Below are 15,425 nucleotides of genomic sequence, written 5' to 3'. Positions count from 1 at the left end.
TGCTTTTGCTGCAGACTTTTGGAGTTTGGTTAAATTCCTGTAGCTGCAGAACAGAAGTACAGGGATTCACTTTTCTCATTAACCTCCTCTTACAGTCTCAAGAACACACTTGAGACATCAGGAGAAAGCATAAAAACATTTTATTTACCTACAGTTCTGAACTTCTTGAACTTTTAGATTCTTTTTAAAAAGAATTTATTTTTAAAAAATCTAGGGCCAGTATCCTATTTATATCCACTCCACGCATAGCCAAGTTCAGTTGCATGTCTGTTTTCACAACTGGTAGCTTACTAAATAGCTATTTCTGTGGCTTTAACTTTGTGGACAGCAAACCCAAGGGGATACTAGCTTATGCCTTCCAATGGGGGAAATACCTGATTGTGCAGCGAAGATCCTCCATAGGGCAGCCATTTTCCGCTCCGTCTTGTGAAATGAGATCAGCAAAACAGCGGGGAGCCATTTTGAGAGCCGCCAATCAGCTGTTTTTAAATCATCGTTAAGCAAAAAATCGGTTCCCAAAGCAGGGAACCAATCGTCGTGAAGCAAAAAAACCCCATACAAACATCGTTTTGCGATCACTATAGCGATTGCAAAATACTCATCGTCAAGTGATTTTGTTGTCTAACAGGGTAATCGTCAAGCGGGGCACCACTGTATTTGCACTTACAGTTGCTGGTTTGTACTGACCTCATGGTGTGGCTTTAGTTTGATATGCTGTTGTTTCCACACTGTGGTCCTGCACCATGTAGGGTGTTTTTCAGACGTCTGTCCTCATACTGACTGTCCTGAAGAAGTATCACTGAACTGAACAGGAAAAGGTCGGTGTGGTGTACATGTGTCTGTGTGTGCAATGGCAAGGACAGGAAAACAAACCTGCTTTTGGTTAAGTACACAGTTAGTGCAGACAAGATTGTATCCTTGGAAAGGAGACATGGAGCATTCTAAACCCAAATATTTGAATCAAGGTTAGCTATTATCAAAAAACCCAGTTTTTATAACAAATAGCATGGTGGAATTGGTTACATATTTGATTGAAATGTTTTAAGTTACTGAATGAATTTTACCAATGCATTTTTAACCCAGCAAGTCACACCTTTGTAACTTCTAAAATTCAGTATGTACATCACCCAATTCCAGGGTCCTAAGACAGATAACACTGTGGAATTTTGGACCACGATGGAAGCAGGTGGGAAGACCTGCATACATCCTTTTCATGACCAAAGTGCTGCTTGATTTCAGGAGGGCTGGAAACAAGTGTTCAAAACTCTTTCTGCATTCCTCCTTCCCGAAACTTAAGAGACACAGGGAATAATGTCATTGATAAAATGCCCACGCTTAAGATTTCAAATCTGCCACAACAATGTTTCTAGCATTTTAATTAATCAGGAAGAACACCACTGATCTCAACTGAACCATTTCCCTTTTTCCTTCTGAAAGATTCTGAATCATATGCCCATACAGTGTCCATGCCCTCCCCAAAAGTATGAGTTGGACTCCAGTGGGGAAAAGGAAAACGACAGGCAATGACCCTGGCATCTTGCTGGAGTTCTTCTCCAAGCTTCTCGCCCAGCGGCAGCATCTGTGAAGAAATACAGAAGAAAAAAACCCTTCAGATGATGTAGAGACCATGCTTCCCCTCAAGTGGTTCCCTAAACATTCAGGACACTTATCTGGACTGAACGGTTGTATAATATGTTAGACATCTTTTAGATGTCTAACATATTTGAGGATACTCAGGTATCAAAAAATCATTTGGGATGGAGGTTGGAGACCATGTATTATACAACACATGTCAGGGGATGTATGGGAATATATAATACAGAGAAAATAGCAGAAAACCGAGATGGAACAAAGGCTTTGGGAAGACTGCAAAGAAATGGCAAAGAGTGGCTAGTGAAACCTCATGGAAATTAATAGGTTTGGGTTTGAGTGAAAAATACACACTCGGAGAAACAAGAGAGGACTGCCATTTCTAGCACGCTAGTCTAAAAAACAACAGATGTACTGTAGCTGGGGTGATTTCACACTGTAAATACATTTTGTTTGTCGGAGTATATACGGCAAGTGGCTTGAGTCTGAAAGGTGGTGGTAGGCTGGATGTGTACCAAAAGTGACAATTAAAACAGATGAGAGTTGGAAAAATGTTTGTGAATGGAAGGATGAGGTGGCTGATTAATACAGTTCGTAACTGGAGAGATTCTATTTTGTATCACAAGGGTTTGTGTGTGAGAGAGGCAGTAATAGGTGTGTTATAGTCAGAGCTGTGTGTGGTCTGTTTTAGGGGAATGATGTGAACAACACTGTTATTTTAGAGCTTTTGTCAAAATACCTATTTATCCACATATAAAGATCTCCACATATTTCCCTCATAAAAAAAGGTTATGGGTATATCATACAGAACCTGGCAGCTTGTAAGATTGTTCTTAAAATCTGATTTATATTTATTCACTTAACTTTTAAAAATTCTATTTTTAAAAATAAACCTCTCTTCGGTCATCTATGGTGGATTGCCCAGCTGTGACCCTATCTTGATGGGGGGGCCCTCACTACTCTAGACCACGCACTCGTAATCTCGAGATTAGATCATTGTAATGCACTCTACGTGGGGCTACCTTTGAGGCTGACAAGGAAACTTCAGATGGTCCAGAATGCGGCAGCCAGGCTTCTTAGTGTGGTGAGAAAACACCAACATATCTCCCCCACTCTGGCTGCTCTGCCCGTCCGTTTCCGCATTGACTTCAAAGTGTTAATGATCACATATAAAGCCCTAAATGGTTTGGGACCTCAATATCTGGCAGATCGCCTTCTCCCACCCAGATCTACCCGAATCACTCGACATAGCCAGCAGGGACAGCTGAGGGGTCTGACGTCAAGGGAAATACAAGAAACCGGGCCTTCTTGGCGGTGGCCCCTCGGCTGTGGAACATCCTCCCTACCGAAATTCGGCTGGCACCCTCGCTCGGCATCTTCAAAAGCCAGTTGAAAACTTGGCTATTCAAGCAGGCCTTCCCTTCAGTCAGTTAAGTGACTCTTATTTTTTTTTCTCTTTTGATTTATGCCATCTGGAACTATTTATTTTAAATTAATTGTTAAATAATTTATATTGTTTTTAGTATATGTTGTGAGCTGCCCAGAGTAGACTATGTCTTGATATAGACATATAAATGCAATAAATAAATAAATAAATAAATAAATAAATAAATAAATAAATAAATAAATAAATAAATAAATAAATCAATCAATCAATCAATCAATCAATCAATCCTGTTTATTATTATTGTTGATACCAGTTACAATATATCATACCCACATATATTACTGTTTAGTGCTTGGACACATGCTTTATGCAGTGTTCCAATATAAATATGATTTATTTTGTTCTTAAGAGTGGGGTGTAAAAGATTCCAAGCCATGCTGCAAGGATGCCTGAAACCATAGCCTCAAGAGGACTGGGATCACCTCTCAGATGTGTGCCATCAATTTTTGGACTCCTGTCCACAATTTTTCTGCTCAGGAATTTGAGAAATAGTTTTCCCTTTCCCATTCTGCCCATGGACATATCCTGTCAGTGACGCAGCCACAATCTGATAGAACCCCCATCTTTTCTGTTTCCACATGACAGCACACTGAGAGTGTTTCTAACTGTACACCTGATGAACAGAATCTGCATCACTTCCCAAAATCCATGTGCACAAACTTGCAAAGGAGCCATATACTAAGTGGTGTGCTCACTGAGTGCTACATGTAGAGCCCTATTCAAAAAGCATGTGCAAAGTATGAATGTGAACTAGGTCTGGAAGTAGGCCAGCTATCTCTGACCTGCAGGCCCAATGGAGTGACTTCTTTATTCCTCCACTACACAAGGTTCTATACAAAGACCTCTGTAAAATTTCACATCTTAATGGAAGACTCCAAATATTTAATTTCTTCCCCTAATGTGAAACAAAGATTCTGTGCCACATGTTTGTTATCAGAGATTTCAGAGGTTTCTCTAAACTCTCTCTCTCTCTCTCTCTCTCTCTCTCTCTCTCTCTGTGTGTGTGTGTCTGTGTGTGTGTGTGTGTGTGTGTGTGTGTGTGTGTGTGTGTGTGTGTAAAAAAGTGTAATGTCAAGGTTATGGTTAGATAAAATGAACTTACCATTTGAGGTACTCCAAATATAACAACATTTTTATACTGAGAAAAATTGACCTGTTTAAAAAAAAACAGTTGTTAAGTATTGACTCATTATAAACATGTTCTTTCCACCCTTTGCCTACTTAACATTTATGTGAGGAAATTTACTTACACCTATACCACCTAAGGATCAACTCCTCTGTATAAAAACTGAATGAAACCTATTCCTCCACCAGACCCATTGCTGCCTCTCTAGTGACTACACATCGCAGAGTCCTGGCTTTGACTCAGAGCTGTATTGTCTCTATTGAGAGCTGTACCCGCCTCAAATAATGCTGTACTGCCCTATACCAAGTCTTTCTGTTCTAGAGTTGGGATGCCAGCTGATTCATCAACCAAATATTATACTTCGTAGCTAGAAAAAGAATGAAGGCCTTGGAAATTCAATAGCCTTAAGATGACGTTATCATCACATCATGAATATAACTAGAGTATGTGACGAGGGAGCCAATGCAAAGGACTCAAAAAAGAACAAATTGGGCAAGCTTTAGAATTCAAGAGCTTTGAATGACAAGCTAACTAGAGAGTGTTACAGAAGTTAATGTGAGAAGTGAAAGAAGTAAATAATCTTCGTAGTGCCATCAAAAAAGCCTTCTATGTTACAACGATGTTGTCGTTATGTGCCTTCAATTCACTTTGCTAACAAGGCTTTCAAGGTAAGTGATGTATCTGAGGAGTAGTTTTACTAGTTTCCATGGCTGAGTGGGGATTCAAACCCAGACTTCCTGAATCCTCATCAATTACTGCATCCACTACACTGCAATGAGTATTCATGAAGCATTAAAAAACTGGCAAAAACCACTCTCTTATTGCACTGTATTTCTACTTGACCATTTCCTATTTGCATCATTAGTCATTTGTAAATGTTCACATACACATACCTTCCATAAGTCAGAAATATAAAATTTGGCATTTTGATGGACTCCTTCTCTCATAGCTTGGTACCTGGAATACCATACTAACCAAGGATTTAATTCGTAACCCACAGCTCTGAATCCAACTTTTGCAGCTGCTATTACCTGAATAGAGACAAATCAATATTTCCTTAGCAGAAGAAACAGATTCATTGGCACACTTCTTTTTGGAACAGAGTGATTAGTAAAAATAGAGAAGATATTTTTCAATAACACAAATGTGCAATAGAATCTTAAACATGAATACTGAAATCAGTGGAATTAACATCCTAGCACATATGCCTAGAACTACAGCCATAAAAAGAAAGCTTTCTCATTGTTCAAGCAACTTAATTGCAAAACCTCCCTTTTTTGCAGTTAACCAAAGAAATAGCTATAGCAATTCATTTTGATGGGGTCTGCCAGTTCGTTGATAATAAGCATATGAGACTTTTCTCAATTTGCAGTATTATGGCAGCCTTGTAAATAAACCCACACATGTTACCAGCCTCCAAAACAAAAATTGCCTACTGAAAGGTTATAGCCTCAATTTTCATGCTGGCTACAGAGGAGTGAAGCCAGCATGAAAACACGAGCTGCTGCTCACATAGGCAAGGACAGCTTCTGCCAAGCAGACTGGCTGGGAAAGGAAGGTCACTCCTTCACCGACCCACTCACTTCATTTCTGTGTTGGTCATGAAAGGTGAGGCCTCCTCCATGACTAGCACAGAATCCATGCAGGCCGACGGAGGAGAACTGGGGCAATTTCCCCCTCCTCCACCCGCTCACTCACTACTTGGCCCTTTCTAGAAACATGAACTGAACTGGAAGGCAAACTTTGCCCTGCCCTGGCGTTTCTCTAGTGCAATTTGTCACCTTTTCAGCATATTCTTTTTCAGTGTGTGTTTGTGTGTGGGGTGACAGTTGGAGTGAGGCGACAGTTGGAGTGAGGCAGGGCCCTCACGGCAAGCCCTAAGTGGGCTACCCTGTGGCTTGTGGAGCACAGTTTGTCTACCTCTGGGTTAAACATGATCCCAAGCCCATATCAAGAGAGACAATAATTCAGACACACTCACTGACACTTCAGATCCATTTGCTAATGAGATTATATCATCATATGCTGTCAAGTCGCTTCTCACTTACGGAGACTCTTTCTAAGGTTTTCTAAATATATAGTACTCAAGAGTGTACAGTCCCTTTTTCGGGGGCACTCTGGGACTGAGCTGTTTGCTTTAAGGCTACACAGCCTCCAACTGTAAAAAGGGGGAGGAAGCGGTGCAGTTTCTCACATTCTGATCCTCCACTGCCCATGCTCCTGTGGTGAGAATGAACTAGGAGACAAGGCAGCAGTCTTTCTCCTCCATTCTTTTGTTTGGTTTTTCTCACCCATAGTTGGAGCGCACATGGATATCTAATTTCTGTAGCTGTAAGGAAGGCTAAGGAAAATAATGAATTTTGTTCAGGAAGAGGAAAAGCAATGGCTGGAATGGACAGAAAAAGCCATGGTGCTTCCCTACCCATCCACCAGAGGATTTCAAAATAAAGGTGGAAGTCTCTGGGTTGCCGTTGGGCGGCTTTACCAGCTATTCCATCAGCTGGTTGTCTAGATGGCTCACTGAGTTGGTTATCTATTTGCAAAAGCAGAGGTTAAGAGTCTGGTTCCCCACCATACTTCCTGGAAGAAAAAAAATCAACCATAAACTGCACCCTCCCAGAGTGGCCCAGAAGAAGAGACCTATAAACCACTTCCGAGCTCTTTATACCTAGGAAATCCTAAGAAGGATCACTAGAAGGCAGAATCAATTAATTCATTACAGTGGTGCCTCACACAACGATGTTAATTGGTTCCAAAAAAATCAACGTTGTGTGAAACATCGTTCTGTGAAACACCATTTCCCATAGGAATGAATTGAAAACCGGTTAATCCGTTCCAATTGGAACAGATTGCCGTCTTTAAGTGAAAAAACCCATAGGAAACATTGTTGAGTGAAACAATGTTTCCTCCATTGGAATGTATTGAAGCCGACTCAATACATTTCAATGGCTTTGCGAAGTCCTTTTTCGCTCCTGTAAAAGTGCCTTACAGTGTTTGGAACAGGTTTTAAATGCTTGCAATCGTTAGCCCACCTCCTGAACCCTATGCAAACTTAATTTCATGTTGTTTTGAGTCGTCCTTAATTTTTAGTGATTTTTTAAATTTTCTCTCATTGGAATGTATTGAACTTTCCATCCAATGCATTCCAATGAGAGAAAATTAAAAAAATCACCAAAAATTAATGAAGACTCAGAACAAAACCAAATTAAGTTTGCACATGTTTCAGAAGGTGCACTATGGAATCCAAGCATTTAAAACAGGTTTCAAACATTTTAAGACACTTTTAAATGAGCAAAAAGGGACATCGTTAAGTGAAATTCCCCCATAGAGAACATCGTTAAACGATGGGGGAAATTCCTCAAAAAAACCCATCGCTGTGTGAATTCATCATTGTATGAAGCAATCGTTGTGCGAGGCACCACTGTACTTTATAAACTAGAGGCAGAGCACATATTTGCATGTGTGCATTCACTGAGTCAGTCCCCAGGTATCTTAGTTAAAAGAACTAAGCAGAGCATGAACAAGTTACCTTTTAACACTAACATTACCAGACTCTCCATACAAAAATAACTTTTTGGTGCTCTGGATCTCAAGGACAAGCTATAGATCCCTGGACAGTGAAAGGACTCTGCGTCAGAACTGCTGCCAGCAAGGGTGGATAAAACTGACCTAGGTGGATCAAGTGTCTTTCTCAATACAGGACTACTCCTCTGTATTCACCAGTTCTTGTCATGAGCAAAACATATACATGCCTTTAGCACTGTGCTGCGCAAGTCAACATACACTTGCTTGGCTTCCCCAACAATTTCATGTGAAACAAAGCAGAAGCTGCCTTTCACTTACGATGCGGCCATCGCCACTCCCTACGTCAACCAGGGACCCATGTCTGCCTTTCAGCATCTTCAGGACATATTCCATCTGCTTTGAAGTGGCAGGCACGAACGGCAGGCAATGTTTCCTCAGTGCTGGAGCAATAAATGGAGTAGTAACGGCATACAAGGCCACTAATGATCCACCAATCACGCTGGTGAGCAGTAAACCCCAGTTCCTTGGTTTAGAACCTCCATCAGGGATCGCCAAAGGCAAAGCATCTTCGACTGTGCAGCTTCCGGGAAGTGTTTTCGACATAAGAAAGGCACCTGGAAAAAGGGGGATATTTTTTTTCTGCATAAAAATGGGAATACCGTATATATTTAACTACTTAAGCTCCTCACTTCAGCAAAATGATCCCTGCTGTATGACAGTGACATTTCAGTATCCTGATCCTAACATTAGCCAGCCCAAGGCTTCTGAGAAGACAATACACCATACACCAAGGCAACAATCCTCTGTAACCGTTTCCTCCTTTTTCAGAGGTAAACTGTTCTCTAACAAGGAGGATCTGTTTAGATGTCAGGCCTAATTGATAAGCTGATTGCCCATGAGTTTGTATAATCCACCTTTAAAGTTATCTAAGCCATGGCAGGTCACCACATGTTCTGCTAGCCGAGTGCATTTGTTAATTATATGTTGTGTTAAGTGAGTGCTTAAATCTCTCCTATTAAAATCAGTGGGGCTTAAAATTGCCTGACTTTGGCTGGAACATGCAGTTGCTTTCTAATTTATAACAGCAATTTCATTTTAGGATTTTGTTTCTTGATGAGACTGCCTCAAATCATATTAACAAAAATGAATTACGAGAGGAATGGAGTTGTACATCAACTGGGCTCATTCAAATACTATAAAATTTACCTACCTAATCTAATATTAATACATACTTCTCAAGTCTGGCGATATCCGAATAAAGGAGGATGATTTCTTTTCAGTAATGCTCCTTTGGGCATTTCTTTGAAAAATTCATCAGGGCTCCAACATCAATAATCCTAATGTTCATATATAAAATTGAATCCTATTTTAAAAGAGGAAAAAAGCAGATTTGAAACTAACAAACAACATGAGCTCTTTTTGAATGCATTAGCAGACTTATTAAGTGCTCAGACACTTTCAGATTGATCCAGTGCTCGTGTACACAGAGGTTCAGTCCTACTTATTTCAATGAGACTTACACATAAGTAAATTCAACAGGCACAGGATTAGGATATTTGTTTTCACTGCCAATCCTGCTGTGCTGTGTTTGCCCTGCAGCGATGTACAAGCATCCACTGAAAAGCATGACTGTCAAGTCAGGCTGTATAAAGAACAGCGATACTGAAATACAGCTGGCTAGAAGATGTATCATGTTTGGTTATGGATTCAGCCAGATATAGACCAGAGATTTTAAAATAAGGAACCCTGCTCTATCCTATGCACGGTTAGCTACACCGCAGCCTGCTGATTTCAGCAGACTTACATTGGAATAGGAGTGGAGTGTATATGTTCATAATGGACATTTTTCAGGATGTGAAATGTTTTATACCAGGGAACACAACGCAGACTCCACATGCCTCCTATTGGTTGGCCGTACTCACATTGAGAATACACATCAAAGCTAGTGCTGCCACGACAAGCAGAACTGGACCACCAATCCCTTCCTGGCATTTCTCCTCTTCCTAAATGCAGCACAGGGCCTCTCCTCCAACCTCACTCTGCAACTGCTTCCTTTGCAATGGAACCCTACGAGACTGTTCTGGTCCACAGCCTTTCAAGGGCTCCCATGAAGCGATTTTGGCATCTGCCTGCACCGCACTGCCACTGCAGCTACTACTGAATGTCAGTAGCAAACTGGAATGGTTTGAGCACTAGAGGAAGCATGCAGCTCTCAAAGAGTCACAGGGTGATTGTTGCAGCTCATTATTTATCCTTGCTTTCAACACAGTGCAGCCTGCGTGGTACATCCAATCCTTCCTGGGGCTCCCACCATGCCCACCATATTCCTATTCCTTCCTCTTTTAAAAAAAAATCTTTGCAGGGTCTCAAGGGTACACAGGCAGCATTTCTGCCACATTCCTCCCCTCCCATTAGCTTGTTTTAGGCCCGAGGCATTTCCTCCCCTCAACCCCCCAAAGCAATAATATCCTCCAGTCGCTTCTAGTTTTAGGGAAAATCCCTACTGGCTCTAAAGCAGGTCTTTGCGCAGATGTGGCAAAATTGCCTCCTGCACGCTCAGAAGGTGCAAAAGGTCTTTTAAAGACATTGGGATATTGGGAAAGAAACCTTGAGGTCCAGTCCCCAAACCTCTGGAAGTTGCTTACTCTTTGTTAGAAACCTCATGCAAGTATTTGGGATAGCATTATCTCTGAATATGTCAAAATAGGGAACATGTTACTCCCATTCCCTCAGTTCCCACTTTCTTCAATTGATGTAAAAATCTGAAAAGGACAGTATCCCCTATGAGCCTTGGAGCCTCGCGGCGCAATGATAAAAGTGACATAGAAATAATAATAATAATAATAATAATAATAATAATAATAATAATAATAATAATAACAACAACAACAACAACAACAACAACAACAACAACAACAACAACAACAACAACAACAACAACTGCGGTACTACAGTCAGAACTCTGCTCATGACCTGAGTTTAATCCCAATGGGCCCAGGTAGCCGGCCCAATGTTGACTCAGCCTTCCATCCTTCCAAGGTTGGTGAATTTACTACCCAGCTCGCTATGGGGGAGGGGGCAATATTTAGTCTGCATAATTAAACTGTAAACCACTTCAAGCACTATAAGGTGGAATGAAAGCAGCACACTTTGCTTTTGCTATGAGTGCAGTCCTTTCAGGATTCCAGATCATGTGGCATTTCTCTTTTTACTTTTGGCAGAGTTCTTCTTTTCAGATGACTATTCTCTAAATGAAGCCAGCCATGCCATGACAGGAGGAGGACAGGACTTATCAGCTCAGTCTCTTCATGTGCCCAGGCTAGCCTTATTCTAACTGCCTGAATGGGGTTATAGTTGCCCCAAATACTGTATCTGCCAAAACACATGACGATGCTCATGATATGGCTAGGAAGCAAGGTCATAGATAACTTGGAAATACACAGACATGCAGGATTTGCCAGCAGAACCACCAGTGAAATTTAACAATTTCAAGCCCAATGTGCTTTTTTATCATCCTCAACTGATACCCCAACTGCATGGAAATATACTTCCTACAATTATTTGTGCTCTGTTATTCAAATTCTGTTTGGATTTCCATGATTCAGTCTACATGAGGCACCTTTTGAAATGGTGTGGATGGTATAGTTAGTTTAGACTAGGACTGCAAGACTGAATCTAAGCATGGATAACTTGAACACACTGTATCGGTGCTTTGGTATTGGCACTAGCTTCCATTACATTCCAAGCTCAATTCATATTACTGGTTTTCACCCATGATTTGGGAGCTGGTTACCTGAAGGGCCACCTTCTCATACATTCCGACGCTGAGATAATCCTTACAGAGAGCTTTCTCTGGATGCTCCAAGCAAGTGGAAAGACATTTACTTTCTGTTGTACTGCTTTTATTTTCTGCTTAATTTTCTGTATATTTACATTTTACTGTTTACTGAATTCTTTTATGATGATCTTCTTGTTTTTACTGGGCAACATACGTTTATTGTTCATAATTGAACAGAATAGTGATGTTTGACTTGTGGCCATAGCCAACAACGAAACCAAGCCTTGATCTATCAGTAGCAATATCATTTGCTTTAAAAAGAATTTTTTAACAGGTTGAGAGAGGAAGAAAATGATGTTTAGTGAAGAGAAAGGAGGAAGAGCAAGAAGAGAGGTAAAGAAAAGATAAATACTGCTGCAAGGCTTTAGATAAATCATTCTGTCAAATTATAACTGAATACTACAATCTTATACGCCCTTGTTTAAATTCCACTGAAACCACAAGGATTTACTTCTAAATAGAGATCCACAAGACTGCACTGAAGTTCAGAATAAAGTTGCCAGGTTGTAACTTGGAGAACCTACAACAGGCGGGGCAGAAGAATGGCAAAAAGAAAAATAATTATTACATCTCTTATTTCACCAGTTCTCTGAAAATTACAAACTACCTTACTTTGAAACCAGAGAATTCATTTAATTAAGTGAATACACTGAAATCAATGAATTTCAAATGAATTGTGGTTAATAAGTTCTATACCAATACAGCAGAGGGAGCACTGTTGCTAAACTACAGTATGTAGTTTACTGTTAATATTGCAAGATGAACACAGATACTGGCTTAGATTTGCAGCTCAAATTCACCATCATTCTATTTAACCTGCTGTGTTAGATCCTCTTTTAAGCCCCAGTTACAAGAACAGGTATCATGGTCCATTCACTTGTATACACATTGGACTCCGATTTTTTTAAAAGCATGCTCCCCTATGTTTACTGCTGTCTTTTGGGGGAGGGAAGGGACGTGGAGGCGCTGCGGGCTAAACCGCAGAAGCCTGTGCTGCAGGGTCAGAAGACCAAGCAGTCGTAAGATCTAATCCATGCGACGGAGTGAGCGCCCGTCACTTGTCCCAGCTCCCGCCAACCTAGCGGTTCGAAAGCATGCAAATGCAAGTAGATAAATAGGGAACACCTCGGTGGGAAGGTAACAGCGTTCCGTGTCTAAGTCGCACTGGCCATGTGACCACGGAAGATTGTCTTCGTACAAACGCTGGCTCTATGGCTTGGAAACGTGGATGAGCACTGCCCCCTAGAGTCGAACACGACTAGAAAAAAATTGTCAAGGGGAACCTTTACTTTTTGGGGAGGGGAGAATATATTGAAGTTCTGTATTTTCGCATTGTTTTTTCATGTGCATCTTACTTAGGGTTAGGCATAGTCTTATTTCACTTTCACTAAGTCTTTTCAAATCATTGCTGCTTTCTGCCAGTAAGATGGTGCCATCTGCATATCTTAAATTACTGGGGGGGTTTCCCCATCAATTTTCACTCTTCCTTCATTTGAAACTAATCCAGCTTTCTGTATATGTTCTGCCTGCAGATTTAATGGGTAAGGGGAGAAAATGCACCCTTGTCTGACACCTTTGCCTATAGGAAACTATTCTAATTTCTGTCTGAACAGTAGCTTCTTGACCAGAATAAAGGTTATGCATTGGGACAATGAGGTGTGAAGGCTCACCCATTTCTTTCAGAACAACCCGCCGTTTCCCTTGATCCACATAGTCAAAGGCTTCATTGGAGTCTACAAAACATAGACTGATCTTCCTGACATTCTTTGGTGAGCTCCAGTAGCCAGTGTATACTTGCAGGGTGAGCTTCTGTGCCTGTTCCTTTTTGGAATCCAGCTTAAACATCAGGCATTTCTATCTCCATATAAAGTAAAAACCCTTTGTTGCAAAACCTTGAGCATCACTTTGCTTGCATGGGAAATTAAAGCAATAGTTACTGCACTCTTTGGTATTTTCTTTCTTGGAGACTGGAATATATATTGAACATTTTCAGTCTGTGAGCCATTGTTTTGCTTTTCATATTTGCAGGCATATTCTTGTTAGGATTTTGACAGGTACAGTCTGGAATAGTTATACTGTACTGTATTGGTATCCGCTCTTTTCCTGGTGATTTATTTCAGAGCAACTTTTACTTCATTTTCGGAAACTACTGCATCTCTATCACAGGATTTCTCTTCAAAGGAGACATCCTTTTATGTCTTAAGCAAACTGTATTCATCTCTTTATTTTCTCCTGGTCAGATAGTGTCCCTGCTGCCTTCAACCCTCCCTGTTGCTCATTGAGCATTCCTAATCTAAACTTACATTTCCCTTTCATTTCTTTTATCTTCTGGAAGAGATGTTTTTCCCCTTTTGTTGCACTCCTCTACTTCTTTGATTTGATTTACAACCACACACCCTGTCTTTCTGGATGTCCATAGTATCTGTAAAGCATTCCTCCAATACTTTGAACATATTTTCCCCTGTCAATTTTCTCCAAAGTATTAAAGTACTATCTAGTGTACCAGAGCACCATCTATAGCTCAAGCAGAACTAGCTACCTGTTGTGTGGTTTTTAGATGGATTGTTATGCATTACAGCTCTGACTGGATTTTAGTACTACTTGTGTTTTCCATTTTGTTTTCCATTTCTCTGAATGCATTTTCAAAAAATATTTTGTATACTTATTGTTTTTAGCTTTAATGCTGTCTTTTAACTATGTTAACCATCATTGTCTACTTATTGTTTTCAAGTTTAAATATTGTCTTTCAATGCCTTGGGTCCTTTTTAAGGAGAAAGGTGGGGTATGAATGAGAACTGTGGACAAAAGCTTCAAACCACTACAATACTTTAAATTTGACTGCAATTGGCTTATTCTGTGTTTTGCCTAAATTTACTCCACCTTATTTAATATGGGATTTGCCACATTTCTGGGTCTCTCTGCTTTCAGCCAAAATAGATCCATGTGTTTAATTTTGTTAACAGGACTGGGAGATATATTCTAATCTAAGCCTCCAGAGCAGAAATCTGAAATTTATAGCTCCCCTTTTGGAACTTGCCTTAAACAAAGGAGTCAAGCCCACAAGTCCGGCCATGGGTTTTGGACTTTTCAATTTTTCTTCTGCACCACACCCATGTCTGCCGTACCCTGATTGATGAAGATCCATGCAGAGTCGAAAGCTACCTTGTAGTCAGCCTGTAGCTCTAAGGCAGATCATTATCATTAATACCGATGTTATTAACCTATAGTCCTCTGAAATCTAGATCTGTTCTACAGTAGTTTCTATGGACGGAAAAGAGCAGACACGGATTAAATGGTTTTCAATGCATTCCTATGGGAAATGCAGATTCAACATAAGAACTTTTCAACTTGAGAACCACCTTCCAATACGGATTAAGTTCTTAAGTAGAGACCCCACTGTACTAAGTACTTCCTTGGAACTACTAAGCCGAGAAGAAAACTAATTCGGTTTTAGAGGGAAGTACTGATAAGAACTAAGCGATTTCTGCACAGAAAATTATTTATCGCAGAATCCTAAAAAATACTTGTACATAAACAGAAGTTCAGTGAAGCTTTTCCCCAGGTCAAGTGGATACAGAATAGCAGCATTAGCAGAAATGACTCCCTTCTCAAGGTAGCAACCCCGCAAACAAAACAGATTTAGCGCAACGATCCCCAGAGTGGGAAGTCGCTCCATACGGACAGATAACCTAATAAAAAAAGAATTATGGCTATCCAAGAGTTTCAAAAGTTACCCGAAGTTCAGGCTCTGCATCCCTTAAATCTTTTTTCCGGTTCTCTATTACGTTCCGCATCTGGCGTTGCTAACGCGCGCGTGCGCCTTCCTGCGCACACTTCACCGGACGCTTCCAGAACACACGAACCACGCCTGCGCGTATTTCATGCAGCAGCTTCTCTGT

At 40.6% G+C, this 15,425-nt stretch overlaps 1 protein-coding gene across 6 annotated transcripts; it reads right to left on the bottom strand.

Annotated features, from left to right (window-relative positions):
- Nucleotides 1-971: 971 nt before the first annotated feature.
- Nucleotides 972-15,394, bottom strand: ATPSCKMT (ATP synthase c subunit lysine N-methyltransferase). Of its 6 annotated transcripts, none has more exons than XM_078392564.1 (7): nt 15,261-15,381; nt 14,564-14,787; nt 8,899-9,051; nt 8,007-8,302; nt 5,057-5,194; nt 4,140-4,190; nt 972-1,579 (listed from the first exon to the last, which is right to left on the bottom strand). In XM_078392564.1, the coding sequence occupies exons 4-7, from the start codon at nt 8,289-8,291 to the stop codon at nt 1,379-1,381; spliced, it is 675 nt and encodes a 224-aa protein (XP_078248690.1). In that variant the 5' UTR covers nt 8,292-8,302; nt 8,899-9,051; nt 14,564-14,787; nt 15,261-15,381; the 3' UTR covers nt 972-1,378. The 6 variants fall into 6 exon arrangements, with proteins under 6 accessions (XP_078248690.1, XP_078248689.1, XP_078248688.1 ...); XM_078392563.1 differs by having other exon boundaries at nt 8,921-9,051; nt 14,564-14,708; nt 15,261-15,363; XM_078392562.1 differs by having other exon boundaries at nt 8,921-9,051; nt 15,261-15,362.
- Nucleotides 15,395-15,425: the final 31 nt, after the last annotated feature.

The sequence above is a fragment of the Pogona vitticeps genome, chromosome 4, assembly GCF_051106095.1.
Source record: "Pogona vitticeps strain Pit_001003342236 chromosome 4, PviZW2.1, whole genome shotgun sequence".
NCBI classification, from domain to species: Eukaryota; Metazoa; Chordata; class Lepidosauria; order Squamata; family Agamidae; genus Pogona; species Pogona vitticeps.
The sequence above is the reverse complement of the archived record's forward strand: the minus strand, read 5'-3'. Positions and strand labels throughout refer to the sequence as shown.

What these genes read in the sequence shown, in the direction of transcription:
- ATPSCKMT (XM_020812761.3), bottom strand. Translation starts at nt 8,291, where the DNA reads ATGTCGAAAACACTTCCCGGAAGCTGCACAGTCGAAGATGCTTTGCCT. An exon ending in GGAGTGGCGATGGCCGCATC is followed by an intron (nt 5,195 to 8,006) that starts GTAAGTGAAAGG and finishes GTCTCTATTCAG; the next exon opens with GTAATAGCAGCTGCAAAAGT. An exon ending in ATATTTCTGACTTATGGAAG is followed by an intron (nt 4,191 to 5,056) that starts GTATGTGTATGT and finishes TTTTTTAAACAG; the next exon opens with GTCAATTTTTCTCAGTATAA.